This window comes from Camponotus vicinus, unplaced genomic scaffold (assembly GCF_025532165.1).
Source record: "Camponotus vicinus isolate PSW18456_S1 unplaced genomic scaffold, iyCamVici1.0 SCAF_5, whole genome shotgun sequence".
NCBI lineage: Eukaryota > Metazoa > Arthropoda > Insecta > Hymenoptera > Formicidae > Camponotus > Camponotus vicinus.
The window spans coordinates 16804378-16829285 of NW_028141977.1; the positions used below are offsets into that span (position 1 = coordinate 16804378).

General features: G+C 30.7%; 1 protein-coding gene across 3 annotated transcripts; it reads left to right on the forward strand.

The window, feature by feature from the left end:
- Window positions 1-10465: 10465 nt before the first annotated feature.
- LOC145971372 (T-box transcription factor TBX2-A) lies at window positions 10466-22940 on the forward strand. Of its 3 annotated transcripts, none has more exons than XM_083098954.1 (6): window positions 10466-10721; window positions 12220-12352; window positions 17991-18112; window positions 18227-18303; window positions 21779-21925; window positions 22140-22940. In XM_083098954.1, exons 1-6 carry the CDS (start codon window positions 10592-10594, stop codon window positions 22665-22667), a joined length of 1137 nt encoding a protein of 378 aa, XP_082955080.1. In that variant the 5' UTR covers window positions 10466-10591; the 3' UTR covers window positions 22668-22940. The 3 variants fall into 3 exon arrangements, with proteins under 3 accessions (XP_082955080.1, XP_082955078.1, XP_082955079.1); XM_083098953.1 differs by having other exon boundaries at window positions 10468-10721; window positions 17991-18303; window positions 21779-21814; window positions 21893-21925; window positions 22140-22936; XM_083098952.1 differs by having other exon boundaries at window positions 10467-10721; window positions 17991-18303; window positions 22140-22937.
- Window positions 22941-24908: the final 1968 nt, after the last annotated feature.

Consider the following 24908-nt stretch of genomic DNA (forward strand, 5'->3'; position numbering starts at 1 on the left):
GATGAGAGAGATGTTTCTTATTATTCATATGTATATATCGACCATTTGACATCTGACGATTCTAAGGTCGATAATCGCACTACTTCGATTCGCACGGAAATTTTCACATTTAAAATATAGATGATATTCTGAAAAATTTATTATTTTAAATCATTTTTCGTTTATAATCATATTAAATAGTTACATTATGGATTTTTTACATACCCAATGATTATATTATACACATGCTGCATTAAAAATAAATCTTTTTATTCACTGTAAGAAAATAATACCTCGCAAAAACTCATAGTTGATTCAAAGAATGTTAAAACTATTGAATGATTTATAAGAAACATAATAGGCGATATAAAAGCGATTATATTTATAATTAGATTTTATCAGGTTTTGCTTACACTTTCCATACTCTTTTGCATTAAATATATTAATATATGATACTCCTTCGCGTTATCGGAAATGATGCAATAACTTACTATTTATTTATGAATATGTTATTGCTACCAATATACAGGGTAGGCCATTTTAATCTACGCACTGAAATATTTCAAAATCCATAAGTTTAAGACAAAAATGTTTCAGACAAAAGTTGTATGGTTTCGAGGGGGCCATAAGAGGGTACCATTGGTTTGAACTTGAAGAGCCACCTGAAGGTCATGTGAAGGTCACCTCCAACTTTTTAAATGGGACACCCTATATGCTTTTGCATCTTCTTGTAGCTCATCTCGAGAGCTTTCCAAAACACTATAATTAAGTTAGTTTCCATTAAGTACTTTCCGAGTTATGAGGCTTGAAATCATTTCATAATTTTACATAAACCGTAAAATATCTTGTAAAATATTCATTTTTCGATTATCTTACCTTAATACTTTTATGTACAAAATAATAAGAGGAATCAATTGGTGTAAAGAAAACACATAATTGTTTCGAAAGAAAAAATGTAATTTGCAATTAATAATTACATTTTTTTTCGAAACAATTATATGTTTTCTTTACACCAATTGATTCCTCTCATTATTTTGTACATAAAAGTATTAAGGTAAGATAATCGAAAAATGAATATTTTACAAGATATTTTACGGTTTATGTAAAATTATGAAATGATTTCAAGCCTCATAACTTGGAAAGTACTTAATGGAAACTAACTTAATTATAGTGTTTTGGAAAGCTCTCGAGATGAGCTACAAGAATATGCAAAAGCATATAAGGTGTCCCATTTAAAAAGTCGGAGGTGACCTTCACGTGACCTTCAGGTGACTCTTCAAGGTCAAACCAATGGTACCCTCTTATGGCCCTCTTGAAACCATACAACTTTTGTCTTAAACTTATGGATTTTGAGATATTTCAGTGCATAGATTAAAATAGCCTACCCTGTATTTTACACTCGATATTAATTCAACATAATCGAGAAGAGTCGAGAAAGTTAAAGAAATAACCGATTATATAAGAAATCTTTTTAATTTTAATTTTTTTAAATATATTAATTTTGGCGTAAAGATAGATTTTCGTAAATTATCTTTAATTCCTTATTCTTTTACATATTTATATATATACACACATACATATTTTTTTCTTTTTATTTATTATTTATACAAATAAAAAAAACAGCATTCGCCAAGAAACAATCTTTTAATTAGAAGAAAAAAATATTAATTAATAGTATCTTTACACAAGCGTCATTCTTCAAATATAAAAGAATTAACACATAATAAAATTCAGATCAGTTTAGTGAGTTTTATTTTGGCAATTTGTATTTTTGTTGTTCGAGCTATTAAATTACAATTGAATTTTAGATTATTTCTATAGTTCAGAAAAAACTCACTACTTTGCAGTGCAGAAAATGAAAGTGTAAGTGAAACGAAATCCACGAGGAAATAATGATTGCTTTTTTTTCACTGTTATATATTGTTTCGTATCTATGTATAATGGCGTAGATTATATTTCAGAGTAAAATATAGATGTTGTCGAGACAGATCCCGGATATGGACAAATCCGGATATTCAGATCTCTATCCAGCTGGAATACTTGATCGCGATTGGATTTGATCAAATTGAGGATCTGCCTATATATGTATAGAGGTTGTTAAGTCGGCTCGAGCTGCTCCATGTAATGTCGTGATATTCTTGGCTCGATTGAAATGTCTTTAAACAGAATAACCGGCATCCCAAATCACATCTCATTTATCTCCGATTTTCGCAATTCACTTGGATCTACGCTGCCATTGCGATCTTGCAATCATAATATTTTAGAATGTATGTGTCGAACAGGATTTTATACTTTTATATGATTTTTAACGATTTATCAAAGTTTACTTGCATGATATACACATTTTCACATTAAAATGTTCTTTTCCTACTATGATAAAAGAACTTTACAACACCTTTTGACAAGAAAGAATGGAAGCAGTGATATGATGAACCAGAAGTAACACTTTGTTGTGGTCGTTTTCAAGTGAAATATACTTGTGTATTTTGCTTTAACTTTTTACTACTCGGAATTTTCATAAAAATACATGCCGAGTTCGGTTTCATTAAATGACAATTTTATGAAATTGTGAATATGTAATTAAGTATAAGTTGTATTGATATTAATCTTGGTTAATTATTTTTTTAGTTTTTTCAAATTTTTTAGAATAAACGAGTTAAATCTTTATGACAGATTCTTGCGGATTAATCATGCAATCGATTTTTCATATACATAAGAATCGTTTATATAAAAGAGGCAAATGATCGTAAGTTTATAAATTTTTGTATTATAGATACATTTATATGATATTTGTAATCGTTCTGTCTCTCTCTAATCTTAAAAATTAGTTTGCAGAAATCCCTTTAATTTCATCAATTAATCATTTTCAAGAATTAATTTCTCAACTCATTCTTACGAAGAAAAGATAAATTTTAGATTATTTCGAAAAATCCAAAGAATTTGTCACAGAGTAAAATTTATTCCTCTTCTTTAATCTAAGATATACAGTTTATATTATTGTTATATTATATTATTCAGTTCTAAAAATATTCACATAGTATCAATCTTTCTTTTTAAATAGATTCTATTATTCGTGCCGGTTAGTATGTTCCATAATAACTACCTGTGCAAAAATGTTTGCAATGCTCGACCGATAAATTACATATAAAACCAATATATTATGTCTGCTCTTTTTAATAATCCTCCTTTGTCATGAAAAGAACAAACTTGCCAATTATATATACATAAATATAATAGTTATCTATTTTCTCAAATTTTAAAGTGAAGCATATACATGTAAAAGGTATAAAAATGAATTAATTTATGAAGTTTTAAAAGATGAATATTATGCACATAGATTGACACAATATGTGTAATATTCTTTATTTTTTAAATTCAATTATTCAAAATTATTAATTTTAAATTTTTATTACTTCTTTACATGTAACTAGTGATATTTTACTAGTGGATATTTTTAATTATATCTCTTATAAATTTTTATTAAATCTACTCTGTTTCGATTAGTCTTGAAAGTCTTGAATGATCTATCATAAATATCGATAAAAATGTTTCTGCGTAATTAATAAATAATCGCTGTTTAAATAAAATTTCATGTATTATATATTTATTTATAATATATTCCAATACTTTTTTATTTTCTCTCTCTAAAGTTCATTTAAGTACATTCAAGACTTTTCAAGATACTTAAGATCTTTGAGGCCAAAAACTTTTAAGATCAGTCAGGACTTTCAAAATTATTATGTAATTTTGAATAATGTTGAACTGGTTGCAAAACTTTCAAGACTAAATTCAAATAATATTCGAACTGATTCCAATTTCTCATGATATGTTCGAACTAATTGGAAGCATCTTTATTTCTATCGCTACGTGTATAATATATTCATATATCTTTATATAAAATTTATATTTTATCATTTTATTTTATCTCTTTCCTTAAAAATTTTATTAAATATTGCAATCGAATCATGTTCATCAATAAAATACTCTTATATTTCTCCAAATTATGCAACGCGATATGAATCTTTATACGATTCTTATATGCTATTGATAATGCAAATTAATTAATATAATATTAACACACTGTCAATTATTTTATATATAGATGAAAGTGAGTTAAATGATGCGCCAACGCAACGAGCTTATCGAAAAGTCGAGCGCGATGCATATGTTGCAATTGCGAGGGTACGGAGGGGAATTTCTCTTGAAATCGCGCGGAGATCGACAATCGCATGCCGGAAACAGCGGCCCGGCACCCCGTCGACGTCCAACGAGGAATCTTGCGCGGCGCAATCGTTTGCCATAAAAAAAAGGAGAAGAGAAAGGGAAGCAACGCGCGCGAAGATACAGGGACGATGCACGCAGCTGCAACGGTTATGCAGTTCCGCCGTTGCACTTCAAAGCACGCCGTCGCCCACGCGCGAAAACTCGCTTTACTACGTCCGGAAGCGACGCTTTACGATCCCCCTGCGTGTGCGATCGCAAAGGAATATTAAAGAATCTGATTCTCTCTTTCCCTCTCGGCTCGGATGCTCCCCACGCTCGAACGTTCTTTCACGATTAGGCAATCGCGATAAAAATTATTGTCATTTCAAAAGCGCATGGAGAAAAATTCTGGAGATGTAGCTGCCATATATACAGGGTGTCAGGGCAATCATTTTCCAAAAAAGAAGCTCTTGTAGCTTACCTCGAGAGCTTTTCAAAACACTATAATAAAGTATTTTTTCATCGAGTACTTTTCGAGTTATGAGGCTTGAAATAATTTTTTAATTTTACATAAATCATAAAATATATCTAGTAAACTATTCATTTTTCAATTATCTTACCTTAATATTTTTATACAAAATAATGAGAGGAATCAATTGATGTAAAGAAAACACATAATTGTTTCGAAGAAAAAATATGTAATTGTTAATTGTAAATTACATCTGACACTCTGTATATCGCATTGCATTGTATATCTTACTTTATCTCTTATCATTTTCTTTTGCGTATCGGATTCAAGATCTATTTTAAATTATATGAGAAATAAAAAATTTCAGAATATATAAATTATCAAAATTATCAGATATTATAAAAATTGTATTTTTTCATTAATTTCGTTGTAAAGGAATTTTAATTGAAACTTAATTGATATATATATATATATATATATATATATATATATATATATATATATATATATATAACAGTATTATATATATATAATACTGTTATTATTTCTAGATTGTTTTATCGATAGAAAAGAAAAGACTGTTCTGGAGTGTTTAGTGAAAATCAATTGTTTTCATAGAACAGATAACGTTCTCGGCTTGAAAAAATATACTATGCTTTCCGCCAGCTGAATTTTTGATAATACGTAGTTTTGTATAACTATTCACATATGTGTATATGAATCCGTTATTCTGTCACAGAATAGTAAAGATTTTATAAACAGAATCAGAATTTGGAATAAATTTTTTCTTTCATATCTCATAAATGCTCATGCAAATTCTGTTAATTCTGTATGATTTCATTCTTTTTGAAAATATGTATGTAAATACTTTTTTGCTCTTATTTTTTTCTATTTTTAATAAATATAAAATTTATTTTTGTAAATTTTTTAGAGCCAATTTCCAATAATTTTAAAGTCGTCAAAGTCGGAGTTTGAAAAGAAAAATATTTGCACCATCTTGAAGAAAAGTTACTTCGGACTAGTCAGAAAAATGCTGTCAAAGCGAATATTTATAAATATTTATAGACATCCAGAATCAACTATACGTAAATATCGGCAATTACTTAATATAATTACGTTTTATATTAAATTGTATTAATAAGTACACGAAAAACCATCTTTCTTTTCAGCAAAAATTTAACGGTGTAAACTCAATCAGATGGTTTGAATGTGTTTTCGCTTCATGCTAATATAAATGTCAAAGATTTAAACATTTTTAAATTTGGTTTATCTTAAAATAAAAATTAAAAATATAAAATATTTTTTCCATTGAAAAATATAAAGTATTTTAAAAAAATACAAAGTATTTTTGCCATTGATAATCGCCTGCTTATGTTAGTTTGTTTAATGAGAGAGCTGCGATCTATATTTAAAAAGAATGCCCATATTGTGCCTTATGCATTCAATGGTTAAAATTTTTTCTATAATATTTATATAACTGACAATGTAATTTAATTTCTTTTTCGTTAAGAATATTTCTCGTGATATTAAAATTGTTTAATTTTGAGCTCTCTTACAATGAATTCAACGAAGAAATTTGTTGAAATATTTCTGTCATTAATGAACGCTAATCGAGCAAATTGATGACATTATAAACTGATATTAAAGCAAGTAAGATAAATAATTAAGTTCTAATATATAGTTCAAGGTTTAAGATAAGTAATAAGTATATCTTTTAATTTCCTTATCAAACTTGCCTAACTAGATGCTAGCTAATGATAAATTAAACGATTCAATAGTTAATTGCATGATTAGACCCAGCAAACACAGAATATTACGGCAACATTGCGGCAATATTACAATATTGCAGCAATGTTGCTACAATATTCTGTGTTTGCTGGGGAGTTTTCGAAAAATCAATGAATCACACATTGTGAATGCAAGCGGGACATCATTAATGCAAGTGTATAATGTAATTGTATGATGCATAATTTGTAGAATATATTATTTTTTCGCATTTGTCATGCTATTGCTACTGTTGTTTTATTTCATATCGTATATAGAATGAAATATATAACTACATTCAGATTAATATCAATGGACATATTTGCATTCTGTTTTTTGTTACAAATGATTCTAATCGTATAATTCTGGATTTTAATTTGATTAGTTTCTTCGACAGATTTTTGAGCAAAATAAATTTTCCTAAATAAAAATATAGTATCAGTTATTTGCAATTAATATATTTGACGATTATTGACGTTATATAATTTTTATGCACATGCATATCGAACGAAAGGCGAATCGAGGAAAATGTAGTTCAACAGAAGTTAACTCAAGGTACGAGCTCAAGGTCTCTTTCAAGCTGGGAAAAATCATTTCTTTCAACGATACAGAGATACGGGAGTGATTTGACAAAACTTCCGTTCGAATGTACAAACAGTCGAGACGAAGTGGCCACTCCGAAACAAAGTCCATTCGTCTATACCGTTCTGTGCTACGAGAGGGAATGGTTTCGTACTTGTGTTTCTTCTTGCTTGTTTACACTTTAATCTCGACTGGCGCTTCCACAGTTGTTACGCTGGTAGCTGCGCCACGAGGAAGCGTCTCTACAAGTGCCCGCCCGGTAGAATGTCACTGCTTTCTCGAGATCTTCTATTTGAGAGAAAAATAAACATCCTGGACTCTGGACCTCGTGACAAATGCGTGTAAAATTAGTTTGCACGCCCATCTCGCGATCCTGAGACATCGCGGCACGCGCGATTACCCCTTGTTTAAGCATCGGACATACCTACTAGTCGTTCATTTATTCGTAATATTTTAACGCTTTGTAATTATAATTCGATCGAATAATATAAAATTGAAAAGATTACTTTTTTAAGTCTGAAATACAAACATATATATCGAAATGTGTTAAACTGAGGATTCTGATAAGATGAAATAATCTGAGATTTGAAATGTTCTTAGATAAGAAATTTGAGAAACCCCGATAGCACAGAAATATCAAAAGACGTCTTAAAAAGACGTTTAGAGAACTTTAAGACTCTTTTAGACATATTTTTTGGACATGTGTGCTGTCTGGCAAGATACGAACTAATTTTTCTCGGAAAAATCAACTCAAATAAATTCGTATCATAAGATAACATTTTTCTAATCCAAACTCTGATGAGTAACTATTGAATCTTGAAACTGATAGAGTAGGTTTACAGACTAAGATTTCAAAGTTATCCGAGGAATTTAAAAACTAATTGACGAAAATTTTGTAAAATTCCATTCATTTCAATGATTCAATGAATCAATAGTAATTTCAATGATTCAATTGTATTTTAAAATGTCGCTCCCTAGAAATAATTTTTTCAAAATAAAAACGACAGAATATTACTAGATATTATTATTCAAGTCCAAACTCTGATTACAGATTAGCTATTACTTGGGACAAAATAATTGATATAATTTATTCATTTAATCTGTAGATAAATTGCATTCAATGCGACATGTTTCTGGGAGTTGTAACGTGTCTTGCATTTAAATCTCTTATTTAATCGACTGCAGTTTCTGTCGCGTTGAAAAATAACCGTTGCAATTATCACCGTGCAGGAAATTGTCGCGTGCGTATGACGAACAGGAAGCGAGTCATAGGATGCATTTGTCAGGGCCTTTTATTTCATTTTTTCTCTTTCTCTCATCATTGCATCCCTTTTCCCTAGCTTCCCCTATCTATATTTTGCCATAAAGTTATTGATTACGCAACGCAAAATTGATATAAAGTAAAATTAATTTAATTAAAGCTTTCTCTTCTCCCTTTTGTTTTCTCTTTTCATAAAAAGCATTAAAAAACTTTCCCTTCATAATTTACGCCTGAGATCATCATATCACAATTTGACATTAAAGGATATAAGTGATAGTATACACACGCATTCTTTTTCTCTGTTGACTTTATGATAATAAAACTATCTTTATTATTCTGTTTAAATTATTCATATCATTTTATATCCTTTATTACCAAACACAGGCCTTTATTTGTCTTTATGCATGATAAATTCAGGTAATAATTTCTATTCTTAAAATATGTGCTTTGAAAAAGTACATGCTTTTATAATCGAATATCGCTTAAGTTATCGCATTCTAACGATAATAATTGCGAAAAATTGTATATGTGCATATGTATGTAAAGAATATGTCGGTTTTAGGAAACATGAATAAATAGATATAAGGAAAAAAACCTAACCTAAAAAAACAATGAAAAGCGAAACAAAATGATAAGCATGAATTATATGATACGCCACGAATTGTTATATTGGAGTTACTCCAAAATGCTCAATTAGATACCTATGAAGATTAAAAAACTTGCAATACGTTAAGACCAGAAAATCCGATATTTTTAATTATTCAATTCTTTGAAATAATTATCAGTTTATAAAAAAAAACAATTAATATACTTAAAAGGATTACTAAAAAGAATTTCTCCATCATAAAAAATACTTATATAGTGTAATGGTAATATAATATTCAGAGTACCGTGTGTGTGTGTGTGTGTGTGTGTGTGTGTGTGTATTTGTCAGAAAATCGATTCCAAATTAATGAAAGAAATTATTATTATTAAAATTAAGAGATTGGTGATTCAGGAACATCCTGTTATTTTGCGTTTCCCAGTTTCGAATGAAAATATTTAGCTTTTGATAGTTTCTCGAGAAAACGTCGTGAATGCGATACCCGGTGAAAGATTCCGGCGACGCAATGCGTGTCCGTTGTTGAGATTTTATCTTCTTCTCTTTCGTCTCTTGACTCGAGAACAAACTATTAACTCTGTCTACCCGCCGGATTCCGGTAATTTGTGATGACAATTCCGTGTTCCGACTCATATACGACGCTTGTAATGGGAACGTTACGACGAGACTCGCGGGAACACGCGATACAAATCTGTGCAGGGTCGGTGTCACTAGTGGAAATGGCGATAACGATCTGCGACGCGCTCATCAAATGCACTTGTCAATTCTTCACAACGCAACGATTACACGCATAACGCAATTGACGCGTGGAATTGATTCTGATAACATTGTTTTTATCATCAAATAGAACACGTCTAATGAAAACACGTTTATCTCTCTATTTGTGATTTTTATTTATTTTTTATATGATATTTTAATTTTTTAATTTTAATTTTAATTTTAATTTTTTTAAGAAATATATATCAAACATTCTATATATATGTAGAATATTTAACACACAATTAAACATTCATGCGTGTCAATTAAGAACTTAGAATATGTAACTTAAGATTTAATTATTTTATTTTAAATTATAATTAAGTTATTAATAGCAAATTCAAAGATAAAGGTACCAACTTGCATCTTATATATGTATATTGAAGTTAAGTAAATATATATTTGTCAAATTTAAGAAATAAAAAAGGATTAAATAATCCAAAATTTTTTAACTAAATGATTAAGACATTTTTTGACTTTAACAGATTGTTCAATGATATACTCAAAAATTTTAAATAAAAAAAAAACAGAAAGAGAATGAATGGTTTTCAATTGAGTCTTCAACGAGTTGGACATCGAGAATGTAGGGGATGAAAACGCAATTGCGTGACGCACTGCGTTTTCATCCCTCGCTTTCCCCCTCTCTCTCTTTTGTTCCCTTGCCCTTCTCTGTCGCCTCTGCAGACACTTGTTTGGGTTTCAAATCCCACTTGTGGTAGAACCATGGCCAATCGAGTTCGTGTAGGCGGTACAGTATTTATGAAGGCAGTCACGTTCACCAATGAAGACACGAGTTGGCATTGTTCGATGAGCTGCGCGGTAGATGTTGCACTGGTTTCGTCTTCTGGTCGGGATTGGGATCTCTTTAGTTGACATTCGACTGCGATAGCGTTGACGTTACGTAGTTCTTCGTGTTCTCCTTGTTACGTAGTTGCATCGACAGTGATCGAAATAGCTCCGAAATACTCAACTTTCAATGATGTCTTTTCAAGTGCCTTTTCAAGACACGAATGCTAACGTGCTGATTCCCATGGATTTGCAAATGCAATTGCAAAACCGGCAGATACATCTCATGCAGCAAGAGATTGCTCGAGATCATAGGACAGGTTTGTTGTATTATTCTTGATTATTTCAAGTTGTTTCTCAAAATCGTGTGTATTTATAAGCAACTAGCGAAGCTGATTGCTGTCACGAAGCGAGTTTGTAAATAAAATTTGTTAAAATATATTATATCAACAGTTTTGCGGTATAGTTTAATATCAAGAATCCTGAGTCGAGACTCGATCTAACGCAATGTGCGAATTTTATAATCAATAATTTATTTTATTATTTGATTTAATCCCCCTTTTCTGCTCTCGCTTTCTTTATTTCAATCTACATATACATTTAATTTTATATTCAGGCTCTTTTGTCAAAACTAATTTAAAGATGTTATCTTATATTAATGTTTCTATTTTGAAAATCTTTAATATAGCTCCATTAATTTATAACAAGGACATTTTTAACGCAAGAAATATATAATTTCAACGTATTAATATATTATTAAAAAAATTAAATATAATAATATATTTTTAATTACTTAGCACAAATACAACGAGACAGTTCATTGACTGTGCATTATATATTTTAATGATTGACAAAAATACAAGTGATAATTTTTTTGGACTGTATGTTTTATATAAAAGAGGTGTTAATTATTAAGCACAAGTATATTGCATTTTTAACTATTCTTCTAATTTATGATTGAAAAATTAAATATCTTCGAATCTATTGTTAGCATTACTGGAAGAAAAACTATTTATTCCGACACACAAATGTCGGTTTCATCAAAATCGCACTTATTCTGTCAATTATAACACCCTACATAATACAAGAGTCTTGAAAGATGAAAAGTACCGATCTTCCCTGAAGTGAATAATCATTATCTTTCTATAGAATAGTCCTGGTAATATATTGTCCCTTCTTTGCGGGAGATCGAGTGTTTGCAATTGTGTGTCAGTCTATAATGCTACCAATGCAGCGCCAACGGGGTCTCTGCTGCTATTCGTTATCTCATTTCCTTCATTTTTTTTTGTTCACCTTCAAATAGCGTTTTTAGAGAGGACCGCCCGCAATCGCTGACATATTTTTACGAAAATTGGCAATTAATAATATTCCTAATTTGTCGCGGAAATAGATTTTATACTTAACATGCGCAAAATTTTCTCTATCTTAATTTTCATTCCTCGTTCTCTTCCGAAGTTAAACGTGCATAAATTTTTATTGGAAAATTAAATATATGTAATTATATGTAATTAAATATATGTATATGTATTATGAGATATTATGCCTCACAGCCACTATTTTTCTAGTCCAATAATTCTCCAAACATCGAGGTTTTATTCAATTAATTATAATTGAATTATAATATAATTGAAAGTAGACAAGTTTATAGACGTTTCACTTTTATTATTGGATTATAAGAATATTTATTATTAAAAAAAACTGAATTTTTTTTATATCTCATGCGATATTAAATTTAAAAATTAATTTTATCATGTAAAGAAGATATTCTATATAAATTTTGCTGATTAATCATTCTAAGCATGCGCTATCAATTTACAGATGAAAAGTCATATTCCACAACGTGGACACGATTATCATTGCCACCCGGAGTCAACGTAGAATTGCAAAATCGAACGCTTTGGGAGCAATTTCACGCTGAGACCACGGAAATGATCATCACAAAGTCGGGCCGGTGAGTACGCATTATTACATTCATACGCATTATTCAGATATAGCTTTTGCAAAGCAGTTTTATATAAAAATTACTTACACTATTTCTAAAGGCGCTTTACTTCAAATATTCCTTAACAATATTATTATACATTAAAAATAAGTATAATAATCGCAATGAGACAAAGAGGGGACTCAATATTGAATTCCATAAACAAATAAAAATTCGATGATGAGTCGTGGATTTTATAATACTTTTTCTCCGCCCCCCCTTTTTCTCTCTCATGGTATAGAAAAAATTTCGTAAAATTCTCGATAACACAGGTACAAAATTTCGTAAAGTAACAGTTAATCTTCGATAAGATCACGACACGGTGTTAAAACTCTCCCGGGACGATTGTATAATCACAATTATGGCTGCGCGTTTCTACACAATCTAATCCGTCTAAATGGCGTCCGGCGCGACGGAAGATACCGGGCGCTTTCAATTGAACAAGCAAGACGAGATATTTCCCTTTGACGCTTCAACTTGGAGATTCTTCTCGTCTTGGCGCCTGTAAGAGGTGCGTCACGCATAGAGACGACGCCGTTGCAACCACTCCCCTTGTCTGCTGGCGGCGCCGCGCTGACGCACTCGAAAACCGCTGCACGGTCGCAATTTTTTTCACGAAACAATGGACCTCCCCGCGGGGATTCCGCCAAAAAGTAATACGAGGCTTGGCATCTGGCTGGTCGCAGATTTGGATCGCTGGACGCGCGAGAAAACCGAGAACAAAGATGTAAATAGAGAAAAAGAAAACAAAATACTTTTTTAAAAAAAGAAAATCAACAAGTCTCTTTTTTTTGTTTTTTTTTCCAGATATTTAACATCTTTGTATTTTAATTATTGAAAATTAAGCTTTCGTTATTTTTATTTGAACTAACCATTATTTTAAATCCTAGATCGCATTCCAATCGACTATATAGTTATGTAATTATTATTTTTCATCATTATCAGAATCATGTCGTGTTTGATGTAATTGGTCGTGAGTCTTATTAATTCATTAAAATTAATCAGCGTTATATGCGAATCGAGGGGTAAACCGCTGAGGGCATTGCGGTGTACAGATTTGAAGCATTACTGGGCATTGCTTGGGCATTACTTGGACATTATTAGGTTTTATTGAAGTATTAATGCGTATTATGGACGTTATTAAAGTATTATTAAGTCTTTTCTTTCAAATAATAATTTTAAATTTATTAAAATTTAAATTATTAAATTTTAAAAATTTAGCAGTAATGTCCAGGAATTGGGCATTAGTAGGCATTAGTGTACATAATTTTGATCAGCGGTTTACCCCTCGATGCGAATGTTACGATTGTCTGCCTTGTTCCAATTGCTTCTTCTCTGATAAAGTTTAAATATGCAAGTATCGAAATTCGTTTGACACTTTTATGCCCGATTTCATCAATTGCGTTTAACTTTAATCTTAGTTCAACTCACTCTTTGTCTCTTTCTAAAGGAAGAGTTAGAAGGAAATAAAGAGTGAGTTATAAACTAAGATTAAAGTTAAACACGGTTAGTGAAATCAGGCATTAGTAGCAGTATGTTAGTTTTACAGAGATAGAATTGTGTTCAAAGATAATTGATTGTTGCTATCGCGCTTCCATTTGACAAATGATTGAAATGTTTTCTGAGAGATATCAGCAGTGCCGAAATTCTGACGCATATTTCTGTCATTTTCGTCCCATGTTGATAAGCTTCTTTTCAATGGTGCAGACGGACAGATACTATAGTATCTGTCCGTGGGTGACCGCAGTGAGTTTAGTTTCGCAGAAGGTCGTCGCAGATTGTCGTCGTAAGAGACATCATGGGGTAACGACGTAGTTCTTACTGATTAGGGGATCAGAGGACGTTTCAGTCGGATAGCATAGGATATATATGTTGTCTTATAGAGACAAGACGACGACCGACGTCATTCTACAATCGGACGGTGAATCGCGTCTGCTTCCGGTAACGTCGATCCTTTACCGGAAGCGATTGAACATCTCTTCAGATGAGACACGGGGCGGTAATCACTCGAGATAGGGGTACGTGGAATTTTGCGTGGTTTTAAACAGATAACACCATGCGATGATGTCACGAGAGATTTCATGGTGTATATCGCGTGGGCGTGGAAACTGCAGCGGAAGACAGGAAACGTGTCTGAATGTCAAATGTCTTGAGAGCAATTTTTTTTTGGTTGATTATCTGTCGGCTATCAATTCGAGTAAATAATGATGATATATATCTGTGTAGAAGTAACGATGCAACTGAGTAAAAAAAGATTCTTTTGATCGATCAACACAATAATAAAATATATTCGATATATTCGATACCATAAAAATTATTGAAGAATTATGACATTAAAGAAGTACTTTATATAAATATTATATATACTATTTTATATAAATAGATAATAAATTTATTATATAAATAATGGTCCCCGATATTTTCGAATATTCACTGAATACATACTGAATACTTTACTATCGAAAAAATGCAATATTCGTATTGATTTATGATCTGCTTCAAAATATTTCAAGATAAGAAATGAGATTTTTGTATAAATTGTATGTTTGTATTTCATACACAAAATATGACACTTAAGAACAAAATATTCAATATTTTTATCTAATATTCATATTGTCTAATATATGACAAAGATAAATTCGTGATAAATAATATATTGAATATGTCAGAACCACGTATAATGACATTTCTTGGATGTTTATTTTAGATTTGATGAGTTGATCCTGAATCTCATATTAACAGTTAATTTATAGGAGTTTGAAAATTTTATTGAATTTAAAAATCAGAATTTAAGTTTACGTTATCCACACATTGTATCATACTCTATTTTAACATCCTTTTTCATTTTTATGCGTACTTGTATTTATTTATACGATAAATGTCCATTCAAAAACATTCATTACATGCATATTCCATTTCTTTTTCGAAATTTCTCGTGAAAAGTACACATCTGACCATACGTCACAAAATATATCTTGTTACGAGATACAACTGGACCACCTAAAGTCTTCAGACCGACGTAAGATGATCATCGATCGTGCTTTTAACGAGCTGACGGATCGCGAGAACGCGATATTGACGCTCTGAAAAGAAGTCGGAACACATGTTTATCTTCCAGCATGCATATTCCTGGGCGGTCCAGGCGACAATAGACGACCGAGGTGTCTGTCTGCCCATTCGTGCCTTCCGGCGTTTCGTTTGCACCACGTGCCCATCATATGCTCTTTGTTTTCTTTCGCGCCGGACCTTGCAAATTTATTCTTACAATCGTTATTTGGCAGCACGATTTTCATTCATCGTAACCTCACCATCATTCTTCCTTATATTTCGTTATTTTGCGCCTTTTTTTCCTTTAAAATCTCACAGCCTCTTTTTAACTTTGAATACTTGTCCTTTTACAGAAAAAAATGTGTGTAGCATAAGTTGTTTTCGTGGTTAATAAATCTATTTTTTCATGACACTAACATATAAAAAGTCAGGTAAAGGATATTATTAGATAATCGAAAAAAATTTTTAGATATAATTACATGTTGCATTTCTATAATCTTGCCCTCTCTTTTTCTCTCTCTTTCCCTCGAAAAGAATTAGTTCTAGAGTTTTGTTGGGAATCTCCTTTCGAATATATAAGAATGTCGTAAATGAAATTTGCTTTTAAATATTCGCAAGAAAACTAATATGATATTTATATATATTTAAGAGAAACAAAAATCTCTTTTTTATTTATAATTAAGACGAGAATATTTATTAACTAAAACAAAATATATTTATATAAAGGATATAAAATTCATGTTTATGATATTAAAAATATAAATCTAATGTGAAATATCAAGAAATAAAATATTAATATTATAAAAAATATTCTTTCTAAAAAATACACAATTAAATAAAAACTATATTTTTGTCACTTATTGCTCTCGAAAATATGTACGTGATATATTTATTATCTTTTTTTATCCATTTTATTATATAAGATATATATATGTTGAATCTTTCTAAAATTAGAACTGGCGCGTGTGTTTTTCGTGAGATAGTCCACGATTTCCACAGCTTCACCTTCCCCCAATTGACAGAACGACGACCAGAGCTCGTGTCATATTTGTTGTAATGTGTGTTACATCACGCCAACGTTGCAAACGTTATCTCGTTGCCGGAAATCAAGAGGCTTCTTAGACCAGATAGCCACCGCACGTGGCACAAGCAACCGTTACAATGGCGCATGATGTATGATTTCTTCTGAGAGTCTGTTTGACTTACGACTTATCAATCATATATGATTTCAAAATATAAAGAACATAGAAAGAAGTTATCTTATTCACCTTATGATTCAGTCAAGTATTTCGACATTATGTATCTGTCGGATATTTAGTCTTCCAAAAATTATATTTATTTATTCATGGATATTATATTTTTATGTAAAAGTGTTACAATTCTTGCTTATGATGTAAAAATAATCTAGATTTTTATGTCATGCCAAAATGGTTGTACGAAAGTTAAAGTGATCGGAAATGTATGATATAAAAAATTCTAATGGAAATAATAATTACCAATTTTTTAAAATAATTGATATAAAAATAATCTAAATTTTTGTGTCATGCCAAAATGGTTGTACGAAATAGTTAAAGTGATCGGAAATGTATGATATAAAAAATTCTAATGGAAATAATAATTACCAATTTTTAAAAAATAATTAATAGATAATTAATAGATAATTTTATAACTTTTTATTATTTCGAAAAACTAAATTTTAATCTTATTGATGCGGTATAGTTTTGTTGGTACCTATTTCGATGACTCATATTTATTTTTTCCGATTTTTGGATGGTACTCCGAGACAAGCGTAAAACAAATCCTTTTAGTCCGACCACTCAATAGAAAGGCTTAAAAAGTAGGAAAATGCGGATAAAACCACCGTATTTAAAGTAAGACAACCTGATTTTTCAAAAACGCATATGCTGGATTAGCTATACATTTGAAGTGTTTGCTTAAGAATATTCATCGACGAAAATCTTGCAAAGAAAGAGTCTTTAGCATAGCTCATTCTACGATGACGCCTACTTGTCGCTGGCACGTTAATGACCAGCAGAGGCCTTTGTTCTTTCAAAGATGGGTCACATATCTACCTGGCACGAAGAAAGTTTTTCTTTCAATAGCGATTGAGAAAGTCATTCATAGGGTAATTACGTATATTCCTAATCTCAAAGTCGTTAGGTTAATAAAGTCTTCAATATCGTCCATGAATCATCGCTCATATGTCTGCCTAAAATGCTTTCATGTAGTAAGATTTGGTGATAAGATTATTTATTTTCAAATATCTGGAAATGAAAATTATTCATGCTCTGATATATTTCTGTTAAAACGATATGCTTATTATAAACTAAATATGGATTTTATTTTATCAATCGAAATAATTCATATTTGTCGCAAGTTTTAAAGTTGTCAAACATTTTTTATTTTCTTTTCTGGTCAGACAAAATTATATATTTTGCTTCATACAATTTTACATATAATTTTATGTTTTCTCCATATAATTTTACATTTTTTTCTTTGTGTGCGAAAGCATTCTTTTTACAACATTATACAACGATGAATTCTTTTTGTTTGATTACAGACGCATGTTTCCATCGATCCAGTTGAACGTAAACGGTTTAAACAAACAGGATTATTATTACGTTGTGATGGAGATAGCACCGGCTTCTGATCGCCGTCACAAATATTGCGGAAACAGCGGAGGTAACGACGAAAACGCGAATAAGGGCAATATTGGCTGGAGCTTTGCTGGGCCGGCTGAACCGCAGCCGCCATTTCTTCGTAGAGTGTTTTTTCACCCAGACAATCCTTCGACAGGCGAGCACTGGATGCAAAACTCGATCAACTTCAGCAAACTGAAACTCACAAACAACATTGTCGATCATCGTAATAACGTAAGTAATATGTGCATGTTATATAATAAATTTAAATTAATTTATTAATAGAAGCGAGTCGAAATTGTCTTTCAATTTTTAATTTCTATTTTTACACCTACACATAGTATTATTTTAATTATTTTCTCTCATATATAATGTTATAAGAAATATTTTAAAGTATTACTAATTGAAACAGCCACTAATTAATTTTCTATATATATCTCTAAATGTTTATATATGTGTGTGTGTGTATGTGTGTATTATTCGCATTCTCTCTTCACCTCCGATGTTTCCGCAATATTTGATGGATCAGGTGATCAGAAACTGATGTTATCTCCACGTAATAATATTCCTGTTTATTTAAATCGTTTACCAAATAAAAACAAATTAAAAAATGTATTTTATATGTATATATACAGGGTATCTGAAATGATGCACTAAACTTTAGGAGCGTATTCTAGAGGTCAAAATAAGACTTTTTTTTTTTCATGAACATGGGTCCGCAAATAAACCCCTCTCCGAGCTAAAATTCGAAAATGTGTGAAATTGACCAAACACCCGCAACGCAAATTTATTTATCTCTCAAGAGAGGGTGATAGGTAACGTCAAAACCTTTTTTTTTCTGAAATACAGTCAATTTTTAATTTTTTCCCCAAACTTTAGGGGCTCCCCTCTAGCTCGGAGGGAGGTTCATTTGCGGATCCATGTTCATAGGAAAAAAAGTCTTATTTTGACCTCTAGAATACGCTCCTAAAGTTTAGTGCATCATTTCAGATACACCCTGTATATATATATATATATTTTTTTAATAAGAATAGTAATATGAGTAAATCTTCCATTGTGAAACGAAATCTACTTATTGTCAAGTTATCTATTATATATAGTATTGACAAGATATCTATTGTCAGTTTATTAGGCGTGACGACAACTTATATTTGACAACCAGTACTATGCCTATATTATAAAGCAATGATAAGATTATCCTAAGAAAAAAACACCCACAATTCAATAGCCACTGGCTATTTATCTAGTTCTTCAAATTTTAAGACCTTATTTGTCGTCCAACATTCTCATTTTCTATCTCTACTATTTTCGGTTCTCTTATTTTTTTTATAATTGTATTTCTTTTACAATTTGTATATCGCATGCAGGAGGCCGTCATATATCATCCTGTTCGTCCAATTTGCTTGCGCGAGACTCTCTCTTTAACATTTTAACTTTTTAAGTAAGAAGAATTGCTATCGTAAAATAAAATGTCAACAATTTCCATTTATCTTAAAACATTAAAAGTGATTTTCTATAATTTTTTCTCTCATAAAAATATTTTCTGTTTCTCCCATTTTTTGAATATAATTGTAACAATGGATAAAAAGGATTGCCATACAATAATTCATATCTTTAGATCGTAAAATAACTGAAAAGAAAACGCTCTAACATAAATAATCGCTTTATATAAGTATAAAAATTTATCCCAACCCGTTATCGAAAAATCACCGCATTATTTTACGTGATTTCGGAGATATACATTAAATTCGACGATTATTCATCAAATGCATCCTCTATTCGTGTTCGTGTTTATTTGATAACGTAACATGAGCATCATCTCGATGCTATATTTATATAATATTTTTGCGAGCGTTCCGTCCTCGAGATCGGCTCGAACGAAAGCGCCATGGGGTCGGGGATTAAAATCTCCCCGAAAGAAAAAGATCGACGCGCGCGAGGTGGACATATTTTCCAACGAAAAACTTAGGCCACTCGAAAGCGGTGCGGCAGACCGGTCAATCCGTGGAAAACGAAGATTAACACGCTCCACGACACCCTGTAATCGATATACCTTCTTCCCACTGTGGTCTACGTGAGAGGGTTTGTTTACGAGCCGACAGGAACTCGCTGCCAGAGTAGCCGCCGTCGTCGCCGCTGGTGTTAGAGAGATGCCGTTTTACGGCTGTCGCAGCTTTTGTCGATGCGACGAAAGAATAGAAGAATGGTAGCGGCTCCCTTTACACCTTGTTATTCTCATTCGGGTTGATTCATGCACGAAACGCATCGCGTTAATCTTCAAACGCCCGCGGATCGGGCGCATGACGACGGTGCAAAGTAAGATATTTACATTGTTACGCGGTTATCTCAATTTTGGCACCTTTTCCTTTTTCTAAAGGAGAATACACGAGATATGATCCGATCTAAAGAGATTCAATCTAAGCAGAAAAGGGATTAAAAGTACAGAAGCACCGATAAATTTTGAATTATGAGCGCAGTGCTTAATTACAGAATTTTAATGAATTTTTTTTTTAAAGTAAATAGATAACACGATTTTTTTTCACAGTTAATTTCAACTGGACTTTATTTTATATACGAGGCTCAAATATATTTATAATTATATCTTAAATATATTAATTATAAATATATATAATATTGGAAAATAAATACATAAATACTGAAAAGATTAGAAAACTATAAATAATATTTGTTAAAAGATATTCTCGAAACGTGTCTCGTATGTAAAATTCATTACAGTTTTGTCGCTTGTACCGCAGATAAGATAAGATATTTAAATCTTTGGGGTAAAATTCAAATAAGAAATTGATTAGAAAAATACGGTATCTGTATATACGGTATCTGTATCTAGTATCGATATATCGAAATATCGTAACGCTATCAAGATGTAGTAATATGCTTTATATTTTAAAATGCACAACAGATTAAATATTCAAGTGAATATGCATCGCTCTAGATTCGTATGAGAGATCCTCGGTGGTATAGAGGCACATGATTCTGGGAAGGTTGTGTAGGACCAGTCTGGTTTTCGGGAATCGCGTCTGCGTTTACCGGCGGCCTCTTTAGTGAGGCGCCAACTTATCTCGAAAAAGCGGCGCCCTTTTACCCAGTTCTTCAAACTAATTACGAATTTAATAAAATTCTCGACGTTCCGTTCTCCCTGTGTTTCTCCGGCTAACAGAAAGGGTCTTTTCTTTCGTGTCTCCGGGATCATCTTTCGCAATAATGCACGCTGCACAACAACGATCTTCTCTTTACATATTCACGCTTGAAAATAAGAATTTCTCTTAAAGAGTATGTAAACACGCGCAAATTTTGCAGATTATTTGCAAATAGATTAGAGAAAACGTGTCTATATACATACTCTTTAAGAGAAATTTTTATTTTCAAGCATGAATACGCTTGAAAAGAAGATCGCTGTTGATGAAATTATATGATATTTTCAGATTTATCTTCCAGATTATATCGTTTTTAAATTGAACGCAACGTTTTCTTATGAAAATAATGTATTTTACTGTCGATTATTTAATAATAAACAATTTAATAATTATCGCAATTTTACTTTTTATAGAGACTTCAGTCAATTTTAAAACTGTTTATTTCGAAATTTTTATGATATTTCATTGCATATCATCATTTTATTTTCTATATTTTTTTAAAGTTATAGGGTTTTTTGTGAATAATTAATAAATAGAAAAATTTATATTTGCAGGTGGTATTAACATCAATGCATAAATACGTCCCTAAGGTTTGGATAATTAATTGCGCTAGTACGACAAATCTTATCGATCTCTTTTCTTATCCAACCTCATCCTTTGTTTTCAAGGAAACTGAATTTATAGCTGTAACAGCATATCAGGTACTATAGTAATAAAAAAATGTACAAGTACTGTCTTTTCTTAGATTATTTTAAAAATCATATGATTTTAGATTATATAAGCGTTATATAATTCAACTTTTTTATTTCTCCTATATCAAGTAAAATATTATTTTCAAAAATATAAAATATCTCCACGTCATTTTCTTGAAGAACTTGTACTTAATAAAAACTTTGATTTTTACATTATTTGCAGAACGAAAACATCACAAAGTTGAAGATTGACAACAATCCATTCGCGAAGGGATTTCGCGAAGCGGGACAATCGCGATGCAAGCGTAAATATCGTCAGATATGCCATGCGAGTCGGGTGGACGATGAAGAGGGCAATTCTTCTTCCGATTCATCCGAGTCGAATCGTAGCGCAAGTAGCTTAGATTTAACGCAGAAATCAAAGAGTGAACCTAAAAATAAAAATTCCGATAATTGCGATGATACCAAACCATTGGCCGGGGAGGAAAGATCATCTTCAAAACTGGAAAGCAATAACGAAAGCGAAGTGCCATCTCCTTTTCACAGGCCCTGGTTAGACACGTCATCGAATAAACGTAAACCAACGGTACCGATATCGATGGTGCCATCAATACTATCACTGCCGGTGATCAATAATTTGAGAGAAACTTTTTCTGTGCCTTATTATTTACATACGCCGTTCATCGCGCAACAAAATTTAGCGAAATGTTATCAATATGACTGTCCGATGTTCCGGTGGAAAAGATTATGATTTGTACGGACGAATCATTTTTCTCGCAATATTGTTGCGTATGTAAATAATTAAATGTATATAAATAAATATTGATTAATTAAAATTGAAAACTAAAATTTTTTATTTTATTTGAAAAATACAGATAAATAAAATTAAAACAATTCAGATCAATATCCGTGGAATATATGTGTCTGGATCAATTACAGTCGTTATTTCGAGTTAAAATGGATTTTACGACAATTAAAATAATTAGAATAATTAAACTATTTTATATAAATACAAATATATATATATATATATATATATATATATATATATATATATATATATATATCTGTTCTTATATAAGCCAAAGATTATATTATGATTGTATTATGACATTCGTGGCACCACCATCGTTATCGGCGACCTATGATTTGAGGGAGACTTTTCCCTTACGTTATTATTTATCTTTGCATACTATTCATCGCGCAATAAAACTTGAGATGTTATCAGTATGAGTGCCCTATGTTTCGATTCGGAAAATAATGACGTGTACAAATAGAGGAATTTTTTCACAACGTTGTTGCGTATGTAAATAGATACTTATTCTGTAATGGCGTCAACGATGCCGATAGTGCCATCACACTATTGTTATCGGCGACCTATGATTTGATTTTTCTCTTACCTTATTATTTCCGATCTATGCATGCATCATTCATCGCGTAACAAAACTTAGCAAGATGTTATTAATATACTGTCCAATATTCTTCGATTCATAAAATTATGATTTGGACGAATAATTTTTCTCGCAATATTGTTGCATGCGAAATGTAAATACCCATACAGCACAGAACATTGCAGTAATATTACGGCAATATTGCAATGTTGCCGTAATGTTACAACAATATTAATAATATTGCTGCAATAAAATTCTGTGCTGTATGGGTAATTAAACATATGTTCACTTTGTGATTTATACGGATAAACATTGTTTTTCTCGCAATGTTATGATCAGTTGTACTTTACTTATATAATTAAGGTATAATAATTTACGTACGTGTAGTTTTAATAATATTTTAGTTAAAACATATTTTATAATTTCAGGAATTCACATTTAACGTGACAAAATTTAATAATTTAACACATTTTGATTTGAAAACAGTTAAATTATTAAATTATTATTTCTTTAACTTTTTATTTTATTCTGAAAGTTATAGCAATGTTAGTATATATACACAAGTTAGAGTATATATACACATAGCATACACATATGTGCCCATATAGTTCCTACGTATTATTACTAAGATTTATTAATTATTAATATATTATATTAATTAGTTATTAATGAAATAAATTTAATCATATCAATATAATTAGGATTTAGGATTTAAGATTTACTTTCAATTGACACAATAATGATGATAATATACGAATATAATTTATCAATTTTTGTAAAATAATTTTATGAATTATTGTAATTTTAATGATTTTTAATTATTGTTAAGAAATTCTAACGATTTTGAAGATTAAAAAATTTGTGATCTTATATTTATAAGAGAGATTTAAGACATAAAAACATTTTCTTTTTAAAGTTCTTTTAAAATTCATCAAAGAAAGATATTGTGTTGATTGCCATGGTTTGTTATGGACATATATATTAAATAAAGATATGAACAACGAATGAATGTGAATGTGCAAAAAAACTTGACGAGATGTTATCAATATGAATGTCCGATGTTCCGATTCGGGAAATTATGATTTGTACCGACAGAAGAATTTTTTCACAATATTGTTCCGAATGTAAATAATTAAATATATGTAAATAAATATGTTGTTTCAGTTCTCGTGATGTTATTGAAATCAATTGCATATTAGAATGCATATTATCTATATTATCTCCTCACATAGCATGCATATCCAAAAACATCATCAGAAAATATCCCGAAGACATCTTTGGGCGATTGGACATCTTTAGGACGTCTTTTGAACGTAGATGCTATGTGGGTTGATTGCTCTTTGTTTATTTTTTGTGTTTAAAATCCATATTCGCGCATACGGTTAAATAATATCCAAAAATCTTTAACTTCGAAAAATTTATACCTGCTGCTCATTCGTTGTTCGTTCGCTCAATATATTTAGCTGTCTATACACATTTTATCGCATATATGTTATCATTATATATTATAATTTAATATTTTCTTAAGAGATTACCAAAGAAATATATACTCTGTATATATGGTTAGACGCAAGATTATTTTTTATAATTAGATTATCTAT

Coding starts and splice junctions, on each gene's coding strand:
- LOC145971372 (XM_083098952.1), top strand. CDS start 10,592: ATGATGTCTTTTCAAGTGCCTTTTCAAGACACGAATGCTAACGTGCTG. Junction 10,722..12,219: donor TGCTCGAGATCATAGGACAG/GTTTGTTGTATT, acceptor ATCAATTTACAG/ATGAAAAGTCATATTCCACA. Junction 18,304..21,778: donor TTGTCGATCATCGTAATAAC/GTAAGTAATATG, acceptor TTATATTTGCAG/GTGGTATTAACATCAATGCA.